The 22,549-nt window shown below is 41.5% G+C and overlaps 1 protein-coding gene across 1 annotated transcript in view; it reads left to right on the plus strand.

The window, feature by feature from the left end:
- LOC306969136 (voltage-dependent T-type calcium channel subunit alpha-1I-like) overlaps positions 1 to 22,549 on the plus strand; it is a 460,402-nt gene that overhangs the window by 226,659 nt on the left and 211,194 nt on the right. Inside the window, 1 exon segment of the mRNA XM_079564736.1 lies at positions 15,587 to 15,699. Within this exon segment, the coding sequence (XP_079420862.1) occupies positions 15,587 to 15,699 (113 nt within the window).

Consider the following 22,549-nt stretch of genomic DNA (forward strand, 5'->3'; position numbering starts at 1 on the left):
GTTTCCATTGTTACCATAGAAGGAAGGAAGACGGAAAGATGGAAGGAAATAATAGAAGGAAAGACAGAAGGAAAGATGGAAAAGACAAAGAAAGAAGGAATGGAAGACATAAGAAAAGAAGGAAAGATGGAAAAGACAGAAGGAAAGATGGAAGTAAAGATGTAAGACAGAAGGAAAGATGGAAGACGGAAGGAAAGATGGAAGACAGAAGGAAAGACAGAAGGAAAGATGGAAGACCGAAGGAAAGACAGAAGGAAAGATGGAAGACCGAAGGAAAGACAGAAGGAAAGATGGAAGACGGAAGAAAAGACAAAAGGAAAGACAGAAGAAGGAAAGTCAGGAAAAAAAAACGTCTTGGGAATCACAATTTTCTCCTCTTTTTGTCCTTCTCATGGCATTCATATCATTTCTGTGGCTTCTCCTGACATTTTCATATTATGAGATGATGTTTAGTGGCCACTGAATGTGTAAGCTATGCAACCCCACAAAAACTGAAACACAAGTGAATATGATTTAGCATTTAGCTCATCGGCCACTCTCCTGTGCTCATTCTTCAGACAATAATTCATGATTTCTAACTCGGCTCTGTGTTGGATATCACCTGACAACAGCTGAAAACATCTGGATGGTTCATAATTCGCGATGTTTGATGGCTAGATAGGAAAAATACATTGGAACAGGCTAACAAACTAGCCGGCTTGCTAACTCTCTCCACACGTTAGGACCAAATGTCGCGTCTCCATTTCTTTGACTGAACGTGAGATTGAAATGCTGTTCCAAATCCTTCATTTTCATTAAACCCGGACGGAAGGAAAGACAGAAGAAAAGATGGAAGACGGAAGGAAAGATGGAAGACAGAAGGAAAGATGGAAGACAGAAGAAAAGATGGAAGACGGAAGGAAAGACAGAAGAAAAGATGGAAGACAGAAGGAAAGATGGAAGACAGAAGGAAAGATGGAAGACGGAAGAAAAGATGGAAGACGGAAGGAAAGACAGAAGGAAAGATGGAAGACAGAAGGAAAGATGGAAGACGGAAGGGAAGACAGAAGGAAAGATGGAAGACGGAAGGAAAGATGGAAGACAGAAGGAAAGATGGAAGACGGAAGAAAAGATGGAAGACGGAAGGAAAGACAGAAGGAAAGATGGAAGACAGAAGGAAAGATGGAAGACGGAAGGGAAGACAGAAGGAAAGATGGAAGACGGAAGGAAAGATGGAAGACAGAAGGAAAGATGGAAGACCGAAGGAAAGATGGAAGACAGAAGGAAAGATGGAAGACCGAAGGAAAGACGGATGGAAAGATGGAAGACAGAAGGAAAGATGGAAGACAGAAGGAAAGATGGAAGACGGAAGGAAAGACAGAAGGAAAGATGGAAGACAGAAGGAAAGATGGAAGACGGAAGGAAAGATGGAAGACGGAAGAAAGATGGAAGACGGAAGGAAAGACAGAAGGAAAGATGGAAGACAGAAGGAAAGATGGAAGACGGAAGGGAAGACAGAAGGAAAGATGGAAGACGGAAGGGAAGACAGAAGGAAAGATGGAAGACGGAAGGAAAGATGGAAGACCGAAGGAAAGACAGAAGGAAAGATGGAAGACGGAAGGGAAGACAGAAGGAAAGATGGAAGACGGAAGGGAAGACAGAAGGAAAGATGGAAGACGGAAGGAAAGATGGAAGACGGAAGGGAAGACAGAAGGAAAGATGGAAGACGGAAGGAAAGATGGAAGACAGAAGGAAAGATGGAAGACCGAAGGAAAGACAGAAGGAAAGATGGAAGACGGAAAGTCAGGAAAAAAAAACGTCTTGGGAATCACAATTTTCTCCTCTTTTTGTCCTTCTCATGGCATTCATATCATTTCTGTGGCTTCACCTGACATTTTCATATTATGAGATGATGTTTAGTGGCCAATGAATGTGTAAGCTATGCAACCCCACAAAAACTGAAACACAAGTGAATATGATTTCTTGTTGGTTCATAATTCGTAAATGTTTGATGGCTAGATAGGAAAAATTGGAGCAGGCTAACAAACTAGCCGGCTTGCTAACTCTCTCCACACGTTAGGACCAAATGCCGAGTCTCCATTTCTTTGGCTGAACGTGAGATTGAAATGCTGTTCCAAATCCTTCATTTTCATTAAACCCACTGGGTTCAAACGGTCTGGAATGCTCCGCAGCGCGCCTTTCCTCTATACAATCCCATTCCCGGCCTTTCTCGCTCACATTTCACGCAACTCTCCAGGCAATCTCGGACTCCGCTCCTTTGAGAATCGTGAGCATTTACCCGAACTGCTCCGGAAAGTCATTTAAACAAAACAAACACACACAAAAAAATAGCGTTCCGCAGTTTGAAGACAGCCCCTCTCCTTCTCCGGCTTATACAGCTCCTGTCCCTTTTGTTTCGCGTGCCGTGTTTGTTTATAGCCAGGTCCCGCGTCGAATGCCTCTCTCTCTCTCGCTCTCAAAGCCTATTGTAACACAACTGTTTGGTTTTTATTCCCCCCTCTCAGTACAAGGCATCTGTTAGCTCCTGTATCGCTCCTCGGGGCAGTGTCTAGTTTATTCTGCACATATTTCGACGCTCAAGCTGTCGCGATGGCTTCGGCTTCGCACGGCGCGGTTAATAATAAGCGCACGTCTCAGAGCGATTGCGGGAATTTATTTACTTTGCACGAAAGGGATGTTTTTTTTTTTTTTTTTTTTTTTTTCCCCTTATAGTTGTTAAGGCTGTCACACCTGGAAATGAATGGGGAGGCTGAATAGAGAAAGCAAGGACATATGCAGGGTGATCTTCTTTTTGAAGACGAGAGGAGAGCAACACAGTGGAGCAATGCAGAAGGCTGGTTATAATGAGGATTCAAGTGACAAGATTTATTCCTGCTTTTCATATTTGTTCCCCCTCGCGAAGCTACAGTGGTTAAAATAAATAAATAAAAGAAATAAAAATGCATTGTGTTGAATTGACTTTTTGAACCACGGTGTAAATTACCCACATCATTATATACTCAATTTTGACTTAAAGCAGAGCTGAGTAACCTCGAGGCCATAAACGCCACTGCAGGTGTCGCAGCATGTTACGGTTTTTTACCCATTACTTTTCCGTGAGAGTAAATACTACCCTGACAGACGAGACAAAGGGAGAGAGGGATATTGTGCATCCATTTACACAATGGAGATCTTTTTTTTTTTCACTCAAACTTGGCTGTAAATACTGTTTAACCCCTTAACTCCCACCTGAACCGAGCACCTTTTTCTCCAGTTTGGCTTGACCCCAGTCCAAAAGCTTCTGGAAAAAAAGCTGTGAAAATAGCAACATAACTGAGACGAAAACAATGATGGAAATGTGACAAAAAAGTGACAACAAATTGATGAAAAAGAGGCAAAAATGTCACAAAAATGTCACAAGAAATTGACAAAAAATGACCAGAAAAATTGCAAAAATGTTACAAAATGTGACAAAAAATAACAAAAATGTGACAAAAAATGACCAAAATGTAACAAAAAAATGACAAAAATTTGATGAAAAAATGACAAAAATGTGATAAAAATTTGACAAAAAATTACAAAAAAATTACAAAAAAATTACAAAAAAATTACAAAAAAATTACAAAAAAATGAAAAAAATGGACAGAAATGTGATAAAAATTTGACAAAAAATGACAAAAATGTGACAAAAAATGACAAAAATTTGATGAAAAGCGGGAGTTAAGAGGTTAAGTGGTGCTAGCCCACAGGTAGCTTTGCCTGTTAGCTTCTTCTTTCCATCCGTCGTCCCCCATGCGCACTCTCAAACACACTCTCATTCATCCTGGCCTATTGTACATGTTTTTAGTGGTAGGGGAAACTGGAGTACCCGGAGCAAACCTACACAGACAAGGGGAGAGCATGCAAACTCCACACAGAAAGGCCCCGTCCAGGTGGGAATCGAACCCGGACCTTCTAGCTGTGAAGCACGAGCGCTAACCGCTGACCTACAGTACCGCTTTCCAGCACTGTTCGTCAACAATCTGTGGTGGCATTGAGTTTCATTTGCATGTTTTCTTTTGGTCAGTAATCATTGAGTTTTAAGGCAAGGCAAGGAAACTTTATTTACTGCGCATTTCATACACAAGGCAACTCAATGCGCCTTACAAAATAAAACATGCAAAATTTAAGTGTCCCTCTTCCCACAAAACCTTTTTCCCGAGGCTCAGAAAGTCAACTTTTGAAGAAACATTACTTCAGAGTCTATTTTTTTGACATTGTGCTTTCTTTCTAAAGAGTCCTGTCCATGTTCTCACTTGAGTAAAACATTTGTTTGTTTTTTCCACTGTGATTAAATGGATATTTCAGGATTTTTGACATAGGGCCTCATTTCCTAGCTATCCAGAGTGTTGCTGATTTCTGGAGATATTTTTTTCGTAATTCAAACAGTTCTTATGTTTAAAGAGTTTCGTGGCGCTAGGCTAGTGCAAGGCTAGCGCATACGATAACAGCTAACCTGCATTTAAAACAGTCTGACCCGCTCCACAGAGCACCTGAGGCAAATCACTTATAACACCAGACTAACCATATAAATGTCTGTGTCGATAGAATAATTTGAACCATTTTGCATTTAAAATACCTTATATTTGAGCAGCATCAGCTTTGTGTTTGTATAAGCTACGTGACGGCGGAGTGATCTGCTAGAAAATAGTCCCTCAAAATGCGATCATTCATGTGATGCGAGGTCAGTTTTATTCCCAAAATTATTCTATGGACACACACATTTATATGGTTAGTCTGGTGTTATAAGTGATTTGCCTCAGGTGCTCTGTGGAGCGGGTTAGACTGTTTTTAATGCAGGCTAGCTGATACCATAGAAATGCGCTAGCCTAGCACTAGCCTAGCGCCACATAACTCTTCAAATATAAGAACTGCATGAATTACGAAAAATCAAGTCCTGAAATATCCCTTTAAGTCCATAAGTGACAAGACATCCATGGTGACATGTGACATGATGAATGAGAGTGTGTTTGGCAGTTTGCATGGGGGACGACGGATGGAAATTAGCTCCTGGCTACAATCCGGTGTTCCGTGTTTATAAGCATGAGACCCATGTATGTTCATTAACATGCACTGTCCCGACCAAACAAATTAATCCAGCAAAAGATGTGTACTTAATACTAATTTCTGTCTGTTTTAATGCGTTTTAATATGAAATATCAGTGTGTAAGTATTGATGAAGCATGAAACACTTTAAAAGGCACCAATTTTCAAACCCATTGTTATTCGAGTGATGTCCATCCCTGAAGTGCAGTTTATTGTGTTTCGCAAACGTTTGTGAAGAAGAGCAATCACAAACCCGGGAAGTAGCATTTAGCCTGGTGTAGAGTAGTAGATCATTATCAATTCACTCTTTGAACACTGTGAAAACATGCTCAAAAAACAATCTCTGAAAAGAATTGGGATTGTAGAAATGCAGAGTAAAGTGAGGGCTGAGATCAAGCTGAATCTTTGAGATCCGTTCATTGAAAGAAGTCGCTCAAAAGACTCACTATGATTTTTTTTTTTTTTTTTGAATACCAGAAAGAAAACTCTACAATTTCCAGAGTTAAGAATTGAATGATGAACCGTTCGTAATGCTTACAGCTGGATTCATTTTAACCTTTGAAATGCATGTGAGTGAAGCCGCAGTTAAGAAAAAGAGGCCACTGTCTTGCCAAGCAGCATATGTACAAAAAAGAAAGCATCTGTCTCTTTAAAGTGATAGTCTGTAAGTTTAAATGATTTACAAATGTAGTAGATTGTGTATAATTAACTGTCTGGGCTTGAAATTTGACGTAACTTAAGTAATATTAAATAACAATATAATTTCTAAAGCCCCTCCCTTTGCTAATTTCTACAACCAATCGGAATCCCCGGGATACAACTTTGACCAATGGGAAGCGCTTTCCCGTGAACTGGCCTGTCAGGTCCAATCAGGGGGGAGGGGGAGGAGCTTAATCGTTTACTTTTGAAAGTTCTGTTTCTGCTCTCCTCATTTTGCAAACTAGGACAGTCTTTCTGGTTAAAGGGAGGACAAATTTGATTGTTTACCTTCATATGTCACTCTTATCTCGCCTCACTTTGCAAACTTACATACTATTACTTTAAAAAAAAGAGCGGTTCTCTATTTCTTTTATTCTGACAACTACTTTTTTCTTGCGGCATTCTGGCTCCTCTCTTTACCTCTCGTAAACCCAAAGCATTTAGAAGAAAAAAAAAAAATCAACCCATCGATCACTTGTGTCTTATTGGGAGCACAGAGCGATTGGACGCGAGGTTCAGCCAAAGTTCAGACATCGACTCCGCACTCCGCGACTTTCACTCCCGTTACGCCGGACTTGGAAAGTGTGTGGAAAGGCAGAAATGCGCCCTGAGCGATGGCACATCCCCCACAGACGCCGGCCGAGGTGTGGGAGCCGCACGCCGCCCAGTTAGATCTGGATTTCGCTGACGGCGCCACAGCTTTAACCTTTAATTATTAGGGGGGCGACGCTGTAGATTTTATCCCACTGTCCGTTCCTGCATTTTAACAAGCTCCCGCTGAACTGTTTGTTGAAAGGCAAGGCAAGACAAGTTCATTTGTTGAGCACAATTCATACACAAGGCAATTCAAAGTGCTTCACAGTTCAAGCAGCATAAAATATAAGAAAAACAAATACAATCAATAAAAACATCAACATAAAATTAATCAATTACAGTAAGAGGCAAGATTGTAGATAAAATACTTTCCGTTATATGCATTTTTAAGTCTTGTTTGGATTCGTTTTGTCTTGAGCACTATTTTTAAGTCTTGTTTGGACTCGCTCTGTCTTTGAGCACTATTTCACTCTGTCTTCAGCACTAGTTTTAAGTCTTGTTTTGACTCGCTCTGTCTTGAGCACTATTTTTCTTGCTCGTTCACACAAAGTTACCTAACCTCTGTTTTGTCGCTCCTTCTCCTCTGGACATCAACATAAAAATTTATCAATTACAGTAAAAGGCAAGAGTGCAGATAAAATACTTTCAGTCATGTGCACGGGCAAAAAGAACCGTTTTCAGCCTGGATTTGAACATTGTCAGAGTTGAGGCCTGTCTCACATCCTCGTGACTGTTCCAGATTTTAGCAGCATGAAACTGAAACGCAGCCTCACCGTGTTTATTATTGACTCTGGGAACCACCAGGAGACCCCTCCCTGAGGTTCTCAGGGCCCGAGATGGTTCATACGGCTCTAACATGTCAGAGATGTATTTTGGTTCTAAACCGTACTTTGGTGCTGAACCAAAAGTTGTTGCAAACAGTGAAGATTTATAGAATTAGCCGCAGAACTAGCTACATTTGAACGGCTGATATGAATGATGTAGTGGATGGTGTAAGCTACATCCTGATAAAACTCTGTTACTAAACCAGCAGGATTTAAATGTTAAGTGTTCATTTCAGTGGAGCGGGAGGCACGGATTTCTCTGAAAACGCTCATTTGACTTAAGATTGGATCGTGCAGCGTCTGGCCGTGCTCAGCTTAGCTCTGCACTCCAAGTCTGTTGCAAGACAAAAAGACGAGGGGCGGCAGTGAACAGGTGAATGGACTGTTAGTGATGTCCTCAACTCACTTTTATGAACGAGTGAGCTCCTTCTCATGTGTACAAGAACATGCATGTTGTTAAGGTTTCTCGGTTCCATGTGTATCGGTGCCTATAGCCCCATTTCGACAGGACCAGAGGAGCGGTTTGAAGGTGTTTCCACAGCCAAAAGCGAATTGCTCCGCTCCAGTCCCGGACCACTTCAGCCATGGGGTCTGGAGTGGTTTGTAAACTAGACCGGTTTGGGGGGAAAGGGGAGGGGGGCTTGTCACCACTCTGATTGGTCAGTCCAATTGTCAGCTTGCATGTTTAAAGTTTCTTTCTAGCCTGGCATCCAGACTAATCTCCGATGTTTATTAATTCATAAACAGGAGACTAGTCTGGCACACGGAGTTCAGTAAATGACTTCTGTCGTTTATGTCAGAAAAACTTAAGAATACAAGCATACCGGAGCATTACGTGAAGTGGTTGCTTGAGTTGAAAAACTACAAAACAAAGGCGCAACAACGTGACGTTCAGGGAGCTGCTCTGATTGGTCGGTGGGCTCCATATCGCTGCGTCACTTCCTTTGAAAGCGCGCAATGGAGTGTTGCCAGACCCTCTTCTGTAAAGAAGCGGAGTCTGGTTGGCGAGACCAGTTTCTTTCTCTTCACAAGGCTCTATCATGACTGGTTCACAGAAAATATAGTCATTTTTTTGCCCTCTCTACTCATAGCCTATGATTTTGATTCGAAATCATTCAATTAAATGATATATTTTCCCTCATATTCATGTCAGTAATCTACTGCTCAAGTCTTCAAGTTTGATTGTTGCAGTTTTCCCAGGTCGCATATCTCCCTCTTTTATTTTAGAAGTCACTGTCGAACTAAAAATAATAGGTTTACACGTTTTGGGCATTTTTGTGATTTTTGTTTTTTTCTCAATAACTGTTCCTCTGGCGCTCGAGAACTGTTTAAACACTTGAGCGCTCTGCCCCTCCTAATGGCCACATGTAGCATATGCAAAGGTGTTTTAATGCAGGACTAAAGCTCAGTGATGTCAGGCTGTGGTTGTTGCAACATGAACATGAATGACCTTGGCCACTCCCATAACGACCCAGAAACACATGCGGGTGCTGCCCCTCCCTAAATGAACCGGTCTGAAAAGAACCAAACTGGTCTAGTGCTGTCGACATGGGGCTTAGAAAGCAAACAGAACCACATGGACTGTAACTTGGACAAAGCGGAGATCCATGGAGCCTTAGCTTCGTATTAAAACGTGGTTTAAAGAGGCTGAGGCGGCGAACAACGATTCTGCTGGAGGAAACTACTGTACAAAATGCAGAGATGCGTTGTTTCTCTCCCCCTTATCCCAGCCCTCGGACAATGCCGCCATGTTGCTAATATCAAAAACTGCCACTGAATCTGTGCTGGGAAGAGTTTGACAGCTTGGTGAAGTTGAATAGGCTTTAAAACTCAGAGGAAACATCATGGATTGCTCACGTATGCAGTGGAATTTCTCACATTTCTGCCTAAATTGGTCACTAAATGTGGTCTGATCTTCATCGAAATCCTAAGAATGAGTAAACAGTGTCTGCTTTAACTAACACCACCCAAACATTCACATTTTATCATATTTTTAGTGGCCATAACATGTAAACATTCACAGGACAGCGAGGAATAAGTGGGTACACCACCCGAATCTCACTGAACTGCATCAGTTTTGTAAAGAGGAATGGTCCACGATTCATCCTGATCGCTGTGAACGTCTTATCTGCAGCTACAGAAGTGTCAGCAGCTATTTAATACAAGGGTTCACTTACTTATTCCACACTTTTGTGAATGTCTCAGGTCTTTCAGCAAAATAGCATTGATAAACTTGTGAACTAACTTTTCCATTGATGATAGCACGTTGCCCAGGCCCTGAGAGAGGCAGAAATGTGAGAAATTCCAAACGGTGCACTTACTTTTTCCTCACCACCGTATCGGAGCGTGGGCTGGCGTTGTGAGCTGCAGAAGAACAATCACCAGTCGACGGCTCAGGAACTATTAAAGGCTTTGATATATTACGGCTTTAGCTTTTCCCCTCACATAAACATTATTTTATAATAGCAATATTAATGCCTTTCACTTGTACAGCACCTTACAAGCCTCTTAAAACCTTATCTAACGGCTTCACTGTAGTCATTATTCATTCTCTCCATCCTCAGCGATTACAGGCTCAGGGCTAATGCTAACTTCCTGGTGACGACCGCTTCCTGTCCTTGTATGTTCCTCGGGAGAGATACTGTAGCTGTGTCTCGTTCAATGAAATGAATATTTAATCGTTACGTGGTAGAAAACATGCAACTGTTTGATAATTCTGTATAACCTATTAAAAACTACATCATCTGAGGAGAGGTAGAAGTTTTAGCCTTAATTACATTGATGCTAGCAAATCATTAGCTTCTGGGCCGGTCATGCCTCCCACCGCCACCAAACGTTTTGATACTTTGGGATAAATAAATGAAATATTTATCACCATCATTGCTCAAGGAGAATGAACGTAAAAGTTTGAATTATAATCCAGCTTGTTAAAGGAATTTGGCATCCGCACAGTAAAGTGAAGATTACTGCGCAGTAAAGTGAAGATTACTGCGCAGTAAAGTGAAGATTACCGCGCGGATTTCGAACTACTCCTGGTATTATTACGCCTTACAATATAGTTCCCCCTTTTATCCGCTTAGAAAATCCACATTGTTTAATTTTGTGTAATTATACTTTGTAGTGGAACACTTCACGTAACCATATTTAAATAGGGAAAACGTGGAAGAGCTTGGTAGCTTCTATCTTGACCTGTTTTGGAGCTATAGAGGAGAGAGGGAGAGGCTAAATGCTAACGCCGTCTGTGCTGTGTTTACGTGACTGAAGGCACGGGTGAAGATCAGACAGGTCCTAAAGAACTTGTCAAATCTAAGGTAAGAACATATCTCAGTATGTAAAACGGTGGCCTATTCCTTTAAAAAAAAAACTACATCAGGAGAAGTAGAAGTTTTAGCCTTAATTACATTGATGCTAGCAAATCATTAGCTTCTGGGCCGGTCATGCCTCCCACCGCCACCAAACGTATTGATACTTTGGGATAAATAAATGAAATATTTATCACCATCATTGCTCAAGGAGAATGAACATGAAAGTTTGAATTATATTCCAGCTTGTTAAGCCCCTTTAAAATACACAACCACTGCAGATACAGTATAACTCTCACTGACATTATTTCAGCCCTGTTGGCTTCCCAGCTCCATTGTATTATATTGAAGAAGCACATGGCTACTTAATATGCGTAAACATAAGGACACACTTTAGCGGTTGGGTTCGATTCTTCTCCAGCTCTGAGAGTACAAGCTTCTATAGATACAGACGGCTTCTCTGGAATCGCCCATATATGGTCATGTTTGAAAACAGTTAAGGGGGAAAACAATTTGGAGAAAAATCTAAACTTTCTCTAATTATTCAAAAACTACTTTAACAAACACTGAATTATAAATATAGTTTGCTACTAAAGAAAGAAACAAAGACATGGAGGGGAGCAAAGTGGTTCAACAGCCCATAAATACCTAAAAAACGGAGAATGCTAACTTAATGCTACATGTTAGCATCGGGCTAGTGCTAACGGTTAGCTACAACTGCCGTTTTTTCACTTCTACTGAACAATGTGCTGTGAGAAAATATCCATGCGGGCCCGATTTGCACTTGACTTTATTTATGTGTGATAAATAAGTTCATATTCCACCAGAAAATGGCTTAGAAGAGTGAAAAATTGTGTTTCTCTAAGGATTCTATTTTCCCCCTCGGCGAAGCCACGCCCCCTTCTTTGACGAGATGCCGTCTGTATCTATGGACGTTAGCGGTAGCCGTGTAGCATTAGCAGATTAGCAGAAGCCCAGTAAACTATCATCAGGCCAGACCGGACTGGACAGACCTCCATTCGATCCTCTTCCAAACAGCTCATTTGTGATGTATTCTGGAAAGTTCCGCAGTGTGGTTTTAATGCTATTTTTGTTCTTATAGCCAGACTTTAGTGTTGTGTTTTCGTACCCGACGGTTTCGGCTACAACCAGGGCCTTCGTCACGTGGTGTTGCCGTGATGTATCTGGTCAGCTGATTTTCATGCCGCCATCCATGTCCAGGTCCAGGAGGTTTATCGTGATCAGTGAGTTCTTGCGTATGTCCTATTTTGATTATTTCCCAAACGTCATCCACATACCTTTTCCATAGGGAGAGGCCACAGTGCGCTGGTGCTGTTTGGAGGCCCCCGGGCTTCAAGATCTTCCATGAAGAAGCCACTCAACAACAGGTCCCCCATAGATACAGACGGCATCTCTGGAATCGCCTATATATGGTCATGTTTGAAAACAGTTAAGGGGGAAAACAATTTTGAAGAAATCTAAACTTTCTCTAATTATTCAAAAACTGCTTTAACAAACGCTGAATTATGAACATAGTTTCTACTAGATAAAGATACAAAGACATGGGGAGGAGCAAAGTGGTTCAACAGCCCATAAATACATAAAAAACGGAGAATGCTAACATGATGCTACATGTTGGCATCGGGCTAATGCTAGCGGTTAGCTAGCGCTAGCTACAACTGCCGTTTTTTCACTTCTACTGAACAATCTGCTGTGAGTAAATATCCATATGGGCCCGATTTACACTTGACTTTATTTGTATGTGATAAATAAGTTCATATTCCACCAGAAAATGGCTAAAAAGAGTGGAAAATTGAGTTTCCCAAATGATTGTATTTTCCCCCTTGGCGAGGCCACGCCCCCTTCTATGACGAGATGCCGTCTGTATCTATGGCAAACTCCTCCTTCTGCTTGTAGGTGGTGCCCCGGTACTTGAAAGAGGTGGAAACAAACTCCAACAGCCTTGTAATGTCCTCATTGGTGTTCGCGGTCCGTTTGTGCAGTGTGGTTTTAAGCTGAACTCATATACATATACAATATATACATCATGGAGACCTTTTCATTCAACTCCTTACCACACCATTTGCCTTTGAGAAAGCTTGGCCAATCGTCCCGTTGAATATGTATCCGTGTCCACATACGCTCGCTGTTAGAATGACTGACTCGGGCCCGCACCGCCGTTTGTAAAGCGGGGTGTCTTTTTGGCCGCTGTTTACTGAATAATGAGCCGATACAGCTACAGCAAACATAAAAAGGACGCTGCATATTTATAAAGCATACATTTTTCATATTCGGGTTAGCTCGTGACAATCGGCGGAGGATGCATTATTCATTAGCGGAGACAAAACCCTCGTGGCGACGCGCTTCCAATGGAAATAAATGAACAATGCCTATATTATAAGGATCTGGGATTTATCTATAAGCAAGTCATGTTGTTTTTGTTTTTTGTTTTTTTGTGAGCGCTTGGGCTTGTGTTGTCAAAACCGCGGAGCATTCTGGGAATAATCCATAACAATAGGATAATATAATAAGCTAATATAGAGTCGAAAATGTAAAGCTGTTGTAATGCACTGTTCTATTTACCAGTAGCGACCTGGCAGCTAATGTTTGCTTATTTCGCTGCTTTTTGAAATTGCTTTTAGCTAATGTTCTTGCCTAGACTCATGCTCGTACCCTATAAAATTGCATGTTTTAAGATTCTATCCCAAACTCTATAAGTTTGGGCAGAGGCCAATACAACTTAATGGGAGAATCTCACCCTTTCCCGCCCCTAATGTTGAACCTCATCTTTTTAGTAGTGATCGGATCCCCTCGCCCAGGGACAGGCAACATCAGGCGCGGGGGCCAAATCTGGCCCTCCAGCACAGAACCTCTGGCCCTCAAGATGATTTTGAGAAACATCAGAGAGTACTTTGAACATTATTAGAGTTAAATGAAAGAAAAAAAGTTAGAAATACTTTCAATACACCCAATTAGGTCATATGTACAACACTGGCATTTGAAAGAAATGTACAAAAAAGAATAATTGTTTCAAGGAAGAAATGGCATAAACACTTGAATTAAGAGATTAAATCTAAGGCTTGAGTAGATTTGGTCTGGCCTTAGACGAGATAAAACCTCTAGTAGTAAGTTATTCTCTTTTTTATTCTTGTTCCATTGGCGCTATAGCATTTGTATCTTGGATTAGTTCAAACCGACTCAAATTCAACATAGAAGAACTTTAATTCAAACAATTTTAAGTGATTTCTCTCATTTAAGATGATCATGTTTCCGGTGTTGTGCTTTACTTTGGGTTAATAATCATCGGCTTCGGCCCTCGGTCTGTTTACAATAAAGAAAATTGTCCCTCCGCCAAGAAAACTTGCCTACCCCTGCCCTAGCCTTTCATGTTAACCTTTCAACTGACAAAAGATAAATACATTCAAAATAATAATAATAATTGTATATTACGTAGCTTTTTCCCCATGTGCATATGCCCTGTCATTGCAGAGATAAAGGCTGTGACGCTGAAACATCTGCATTTTGACGGTTACCATAGTTACCACCATAGAATTGTATAGCCGCCCACCGCCTCCATTTTAAACTTCTTTGTAATGTTGTAATGTCACGTTAATGCAGCCTATTGGTACATTTTTGACAGTTTGTGTCAAGAAAAGATGACTTATTTTGTGTATAAGTTGTGTGCCCAGAAGTTTAAAAATGCTACAATTATGTACTTTCCTCCCCCTGATGGCCAACTTGCGTCGGGGCTAGATGCAAGTTTGCCGTTTTATGCTCACTACTGCCACCTCAGGTCATACGTGTAACTGCACCTTCTATATTAAGCTCTTGCATGACGGCACTTCGGACCCGAAGTAACACGTTTCTCAGTGACAGTGTAGGATTTTAGAGGCAGTTGTGGTGAACAGGTCTGAGCTCATTCTACACATTAGGACATTGTTGGAACATGTAGGGGGAGGAAAATACAGAATTTTAACATTTTTAACTCCATATAGTCCCTTTAAACATTGACTTGTTGCAATTTTATTAAAGATACAGATACACCTGCAAATGTATGTGTAAAATTTGTCATTTTTGTTATAGCAAGGAGAAAAGGCCACTGCAAAATAGTCACAAGATGATTTTTCACATTTGTGACATTGACTTTGAAGTGGAACTCAAAACCATATCTGAGTTTAAAATGTTCACTTCTAGGATTAAGTCCTGGCAAAAAACAAACCAAAGCTGTACCCATTTGTAAATAGCACTGAGTCTGAGTGAACGTAGGTGTGAGTGCACACAGTGTGTATGAGTGTGACTGACAAAGTTTTATACAAATGTTGTATTGATGTATTTTATTATTGTAAACTGTGTAGATAGGCCCAACCAGGGACATGAGCTGCGAATTAGCACTAGCTACAAGCTCTTCATGCATCGCATCAGCTGCAAATATTAATTGTAACTATATTGATTGTATCGTCCCTGATAAATAAATAAATAAATAAAATGTATTTTTGATTAAAAAAATGCATAATTTGGATGAAATTAAGCCAACTAACAGTGTCCAAACTAACTCAAATATTGTCCACCTTAAATTGTTATAAATGCTAATTACATTTTCCAGAGAGGGGTCCCACACTGCTTTTCTATCACTTCTGTAGGCATACAATAGGATTTAGATTTTTGCCCATTCTTCCTTCCAAACATCTGTCAGATTTGAGATGTTTCTTTGCTGATTATCACACACTGCTCTTTGATGATGATGATGTTTGGCTTCAGGAGACTTTGAAGGCCATGGGGAAACCTTCATCCATCGTGGATGTTGAGGCGTTGTTTCGAAGAACTATCTATTCAGAGATTAACGTAGATGGTGTTGTGGAGGTAATGCTCCACTGCTTCCCGCTACAGTTTGTATATTACTCTGTATCCGCTGTGTGATCCATCTTTCCATCCACATGCCATTGTAATTTCAACTCTATTCTTTTCTCTGCAGCAGAACCATCACCTCAACCTCTCACCCCCTCCTCCACACCAATGACTTTACATCTCTCAACACCATTTTATCCCTGAACAAATGTGAATCCATGCCCGGTTGATATTATCCTTAACTCAGCCTCGTCTCCACGTGGTTCGAGCGGATCAGCATCATGGTGATCCTCCTGAACTGTGTGACCCTGGGCATGTACCAGCCATGCGAGAACATCGACTGCACCTCGGACCGTTGCCAGATCCTGCAGGTAAGCGCTAACGATGTTCATGCTAATGGGCTTACGCCGTCGATGCTCTGGAACCAGTGCCGCGGAGGACAGGCGAGGGTAGAGGTCAGAGGTGGCGGTGAGGCTTCTGGCTTTGAGATGTGCAGGGGGAGAAATAGCTCGCTTTACTGTGCAACAGGAGTGGTTTGTATGGTTTTTCTAGTTATCACGCTGTTTGATGGGATAATAGTGATAGTTTTACACCAGTGAAGACCTGAGGTGGCAGTAATGAGTATAAAATGACCGACTTGCATCTAGTCCCTTTAAGTGTGACACCTAATAACTACTTAACAGTGAATAAGTGAAGTATGTGAAGAACTGATCATTATGAGTTGGGTATTAACTGTAGTAATTCAGTAGTTATTGAGTTTTAGTTACACTTAGCTTCTTCGCGGTCGTGTTTCGCCACGTTTTTGTCACTTTTCTATTATGTTATTGTTGCTTTTCCGTGGCGTTTCTGTCGCTCTTTTGTTGCTGCTTTGTTGTTGTTTTTTTGTCCCTTTTTTTCGTCACGTTTTTGTCACGTTATTGTTGCGTTACTACTTTGATGCTTTTTTCAAGAAGCTTTCAGATTTGGGTAAAGTTTGGGTAAAGGAGAAAATGTGCTTGGTTCAGAGGTTTGCTAGTGAATTGTTCGTGGTGAATTAAGTGTTAACTCGTCATTTATTAAGGCTGAATAAGGTATAGTTTTTATAAAGTGTTACCCCAAAATCGTTGGTCAGAGGAGAATACAATTCCGAAAAGGGGAATGAACAGAGAGCTTGTGAAAAAGCTCCAAGGAAATACGTTTTGCAGGAAGACGGCATGAGAAAGTGACCTGAGAGATTTTGTTTTTTTAGCAATATTTCCGTGTGCATTCTGTTGTGAGCATTCGTCAAAAACTGAAATGTCACATGTAAATTAAAAAATTAAATTAAAATTATGTCAACTTCAGCTTAAATGGATATTTCAGGATTTTTGACATAGGGCCTCGTTTCCTAGTTATCCAGAGTGTTGCTGATTTCTGAAGATATTTTTTTTGTGATTCAAGTAGTTCTTATATCAGCTAGCCTGCATTAATAACTGTCTGACCCGCTCCACAGTGCACCTGAGGCAAATCATTTATAACGCCAGACTAACCATAAACATGTCTGTGTCGATAGAATAATTTTAACCATTTTGCATTTAACTATCACTAGTGTGCCGTGAGATATTGTCTGCTGTGCCTTGGGAAATTATCCAATTTCACCTAGTTGTTTTTTTGAAAACAAATGCATTATTATCCCCAAATAATGTACTGTTTTCGAGTGTCTGTGCTGTCTAGTGATCGGCAGAGTAACCATATAACACTCTTCCATATCAGGTAGTTAATTTCTTTGAGACAAGAGAATTAGTGATGCATTGAGACACTGTGGCGAGCGAGACAATACGGTGTTCCTATTCAAGACACTTTGATGAGAACGACTGAATATAGGCTACAGAGTTAAAATTTTTAACATTTTCTGCTGGTGGTGTGCCTCGTGATTTCTTCAATGAAAAAAATGTGCCTTGGCTCAAAAAAGGTTGAAAAACACTGGTCTAAGCTACGCAGCGGCGGAGTAGAAAATAGTCCCTCAAAATGTGATCATTCATGTGATGCAAGGTCAGTTATATTCCAAAAATTACTCTATCGACACAGACATTTATATGGTTAGTCTGGTGTTATAAGTGATTTGCCTCAGGTGCTCTGTGGAGCGGGTCAGACTGTTCTTAATGCAGGCTAGCTGATACCATAGACATGCGCTAGCCTTGCATTAGCCTAGCGCCACGGAACTCTTCAAATATAAGAACTGCTTGAATTACAAAAAAAAACATCTCCAGAAATCAGCAACACTCTGGATAACTAGGAAATGAGGCCCTATGTCAAAAATCCTGAAATATCTGGCCATGAACACAAGATGGCGCCGCCCCTACTGCATGTTCCTAAAAAAGTCAATAGGCTGTGTTCGCATAATACATATCTATCTATATACAGGTCATAGCTGCATTTTTGCTTTGGAAGTGTAAGCAGTTTGTCCAGTAGAAGTGAAGAATCGGCACTCTAGGATAGCTGTTAACATGTAGCATGAAGCTAACGTTAGGGTTATGGTCGGAATTCTCTTTTACTGAAGTATTTATGGGCTGTTGAACTACATTGCACCTCTGTAGAAAGTGCATCCATAATTCAGCAAGTAGTGGTGTAGTCGTAGGTGAAAGAGTAGGGCTGTATCCGAATGTCCGCACTATTCCCTATATAGTGCACTATATAGTGCTCACGCCATTTTGTAGGGGTCTCCGAATGTCCAGAGAGAAAAAAGTAGTGCACTCGAAATTTCCCACAATGCATCTGGAAAAGTAGTGAGCATCGATGGTCACTAAACGGGTCAATATAGACCACAATGCATTGCGAGAGTCGGAGAAGAGCCTGACAGAGACAGGTCTTTGAACTAAACAACACGACTGAATGAAATCAGCTGTTTCAGTCGTGTGTTGCGTATTTCTCATGAATAAACGACCAAAATATAAACGGTTACAGTGAAAAGATGCTAACGCTAGCTGCTTACCTTTAGCTTGCGCTGTTAAATGACCGACAGCTTCATCTCGAATAATCCAAGCCATTCACGTAAAATCCATGTGAAGTAAAAGCGTATCTGACTCGTATTAATCCATAAATATTCCACTGTCTCATGAGTCTGGTTGGTCTTTATCGCAGAATTACATTATTCCAGGAGTTTCGCGAACTTTTAGCAGATGTAGTGCACTCAATCTGCTGGCGCTTCGGACACCTGCCTGTGACCTACTTTGGCGTCTCCGAGCTCACGCTGGGGTGACTTTTTTTTGTTTTTTTTGTTGCTTTTTTGTGATGATAGTAACGCCTGTAAAAATGACAAAACAGTCGTTCTGTTTCATAAAATAAACGTTTGTAACAATAAATAAATTCAGATTAAAAAAAAAAAAAAACATATCTGCACGCCGCAGCGCGCGTGACGTCACGCAGCGCGGAGAAAGTAGTGGGCTTGTGTCCGAATCGCCAACAGAATCGGTGACTATATAGTCGACTATATAGTGCTGGCCTATGTAGTGAATGAGGGGTTAGGGGATAGTGTGGACATTCGGATACAGCCTAGATCTTTTCACCCTTCGTTTCCCCCTTGTGGTTTGTAAAATGCAACCACATAGGCCTAAAATCCATTACGTCAGTTTGTGCTGACATAGAAGTTCAGTTCACCTCAGCGCCGGTTTTTTGTTTCAGAGAAATGAAGGTCTGCCTTGTGCGATGCCGATAAGATACGACGAAGACATTCCTCACTGTCTATTCTACCAATATTGCTAGACTTTCCCGTATGGATCTGAAAAGTCCCTTTCAATTTAAACGCGAGTCCTGACGAAGAGACTGCGTTTTGACACGGAGATAAAGACACATCCGCCGCGGCAGTCTCCCGTTCTCTGCGCGGGGAATTGGGACTTTGTTTTCATATATTCTCGTGGACCTGCGGGCGGAACTTTCTCTGATGTGGCGAACCAATTCCCAGTTCCAATCGTGCGCAATATCAACTGCAGCAGCTAATGCGTTCATCATTATGTGCAGTCCCTCCTGCCGTCAAGGTGCATTCCAGAGCAACTGAAGGTTTCCAAACTGGCAGGAATATGGAGGTAGTAATCTGTTGATGTAGACAGACAAAACAGTCCACGTATCTTCATCTTCTTTAGTACTTTACCTCTAGTGAACTTTTTCCAGTAAATCTAGTTTAGTGAACTTTCTATTATTTTTCACTAAAGGTCAGCACACACTACACGACTTTTATGCCCGATTTCGCTCTAATTCTCAGTCGTGCCGAGTCTAGTCGAGTCGCGTCTTGTCGAAGGCGGTCACACAGAGTCGGGTCGTGTAGTGTGTGGAGGGGGGGGTCACGACTGGACTGACGTTCGAATCGTGTCGTGTGGGCGGTAGAAAGACGCGACTAGACTCCAGTCGTAGGAAATCAAACATGTTTGATTTTTAAGCCCGATTTTGGACGCACGGGAGAAACGTGGGTGATTTTACCGTCCCAAATGTGAATGACAGAGTGATATAAAGACACCGCCGCGCCTCTTTTTTTTCACTTCTCTGTTAAACCAGCGGCACAAACAACTCATTTCATGGCCACAGCCCCACACACGAAACAGCACAACTTTATATCACCAAAAGTTCACGACAACCACCTTTTCCAGCTACATTTCAACCACGAACAGAGTTTAGCGGCACTTACTGAGTTTGGAGACGAACTGCTCAGCTTCACCTTGTTGCTAACGGCGGCTAGCCTCCCCGCTTTCTCCGCTCGCCTTTCTCCACTGTCTCCTCCGTCTCCTCCGCTGTCTCCTCCATCTCAAAGCTGACGCCCGTCTCCTTTTCTTATTAAATCCACTGAAATACGTCCCGCTTCTTCCTGTCGCCAACTTTTATCTCCATTTGACAGAACTGTAGCCAAGTTGAAGCTTCGTAGTAGCAGTAGCCTAGCGCTGCGGTGTTGTGACATTGTTGACACCGTTGACCAATCGGGACCCGCACACGTTATCCCACGCTCACAAACACAGACCTGTCTTTGCGGATTTGGGGTCAGTTTTGGAAGCCGTAGAGACGACAGACTGTGTTATAAAACATCAGCTGCTCAGAATCATGTAGTGTGTCGCTCTTACGATTCTCAGTCGTTAAGTGTGAACCCCCAGACGTTTGAAAATCGCACTGAATCCAGTCGTGTAGTGTGGACCCCCATTCTATATAAAATCGTTTACGACTAGAAAAGTCGTGTAGTGTGTGCTGACCTTTAATCATGTTGTGCAGCGTAAAAGAACTGCTTCCCCACACTAGCCTGGACTTTTCAATCTACCATTCAGCGAGCGGGGGAGGCAGGGGTTGTAGGTGACGTCAAGCATTTGCGCCGCATTTGCTGGTTGTAGTTCGGCAATGGCGACGAATACGAAAGTAATGGAAGCTCTTCAATCCGTTCTGGGTCGGCTCCGAAATGAAAATTGAAGCCTTGGAATGCGCAAGGAATGCCCCCAAGAGTTATGATAGCTACCTCACTCACATACGTCACGACCAAACGCTAGCGAAAATCAGATCCAATCGTTTCAAAGGAGTTCACCCCTCCCGCCTGATAACGGAGCTCAATTGTGAAGGTCCAGACCCTCCCTACGAAACGCAATGAGTACGGGGGTATTGTAAAACCAGGCTAGTGCCACTCCATTATCTGGAGATTGGTGTCATCGATTTCGTCTCAGTAGCTACTTCGTATTTAGGTTTCGTCTAGTTTTTCTCATCCAAATCAGTGCTACAAACTGGACTTTCAAGATCACGCCATAGCTGAAACTAAAAACAGTTCTCCACATTTCTACAACGCATAATCCAGCAACAGATACGTAAATACTGAGCAGTTCTGCGCCCAAAGTCCGTTCGTCACAGCGCTATGAAGTTGCGAAAAAGCTGTTTGGAAGATGGTCGGTCAAAAAGTTGATGACAACTTTTTTAGACACTAGGCTTGTGGAAGAACAAACATCGAAGACGGTGCTCTTGGGCCTTCTTTTGAGACTTGAAACTATAGTTCCCAGACATTAACTGGATCGTCTCGAGACAATCTCACAAAAAACATCTTGAAAGGCTTGGACAGATGCACTCAATCCCACTGCAGTTTCAGACCAATTGCAGTAAGACGGTTTTTCCATTACGACCAAAACAAGCAGGTCTATTGATACTAGACAACATGATGATGACGGCGATGATGGGAAAAGTCTCGGTCAGCTAGTCCACAAAGCAAGTTCATTGAAAAATATTGATTTTGAAAGGAAAAGTACATGTACAGACTTACAAACGAAATATTTAGCTACGATAGTGCTTTGTCGTTTAGCTACGTTGGAGACTTAGCTGTGATTGGCTAAAGTGAGGTGCGCTTGGTCCAATCAGCGGAATTATCCCCCCAAAAGGTTCAAGGTAACTTTATTTATACCTGTAGGTATATGATGGTATATGGCGGTATGATCTATCATGATGCAAACTGTGATGGAGAAATACAAAGAAGAATGGCGCGAACAACTTTACGTAAATTCACCGACATATTTAAAGTAGGGATGCACCGATACCACTTTTTCTAAAACCGATACGAGTACGAGTACTTGGATTTAAGTACTCGCCGATGCCGAATACCGATACGAGTACAAGGCATTTTCTTCAACATTCTTAACTTTTTCACAGCAGATTGGTTTGTAATTAGTTAATTTACTCATGTACATTTCCTTAAGTAAAGTAGGCGACACATTTAAGAGCAGTTATATCAGAATTGTGCTGAAGCCATTTATTGATTTATTTTATACTCATTCAGTATAATTTTTAAAAGCCCATGTCCAAAAGCTCCCGAATGCCTGTGCTTTATTCATTCATGTATTTTCAATTAACAATAGTATTGAGATGTTACTTAAATGGTCTCTTTTCGTCTTTACTTCAGCTCCGTGTGTATTTTCTCGTGTGTTTGTAGTAACTTAGCGAGTAGCTACAGCGTTTTCATTGTTCTGCTGCAGCTTATTTTCCCTCAATATAAACATGCTGTATGTCTTTATTTGGGATTTTCTGAGGACTTTTTAGTCGCTGGGTTAGTTTTTCAGATGAATAAACCACTGGGCATAAAACGGCGTCAGAATGGCCAAAACCTCTACTAGCCGCGAGTTAGCAACATTAGCCTGTCTGTTATAAACACTGCAGACGCTGCAGCACTAACAACATTAAGCTCTGGTTAAATCCAGCCCAGACTTTGATTTAGGAAGTGTCGTCTGTAATAAAGTCAGCTCTATGTGGATTATTGTA

Source organism: Gobius niger (genome assembly GCF_951799975.1).
Source record: "Gobius niger genome assembly, chromosome: 10".
Taxonomy (NCBI): Eukaryota; Metazoa; Chordata; class Actinopteri; order Gobiiformes; family Gobiidae; genus Gobius; species Gobius niger.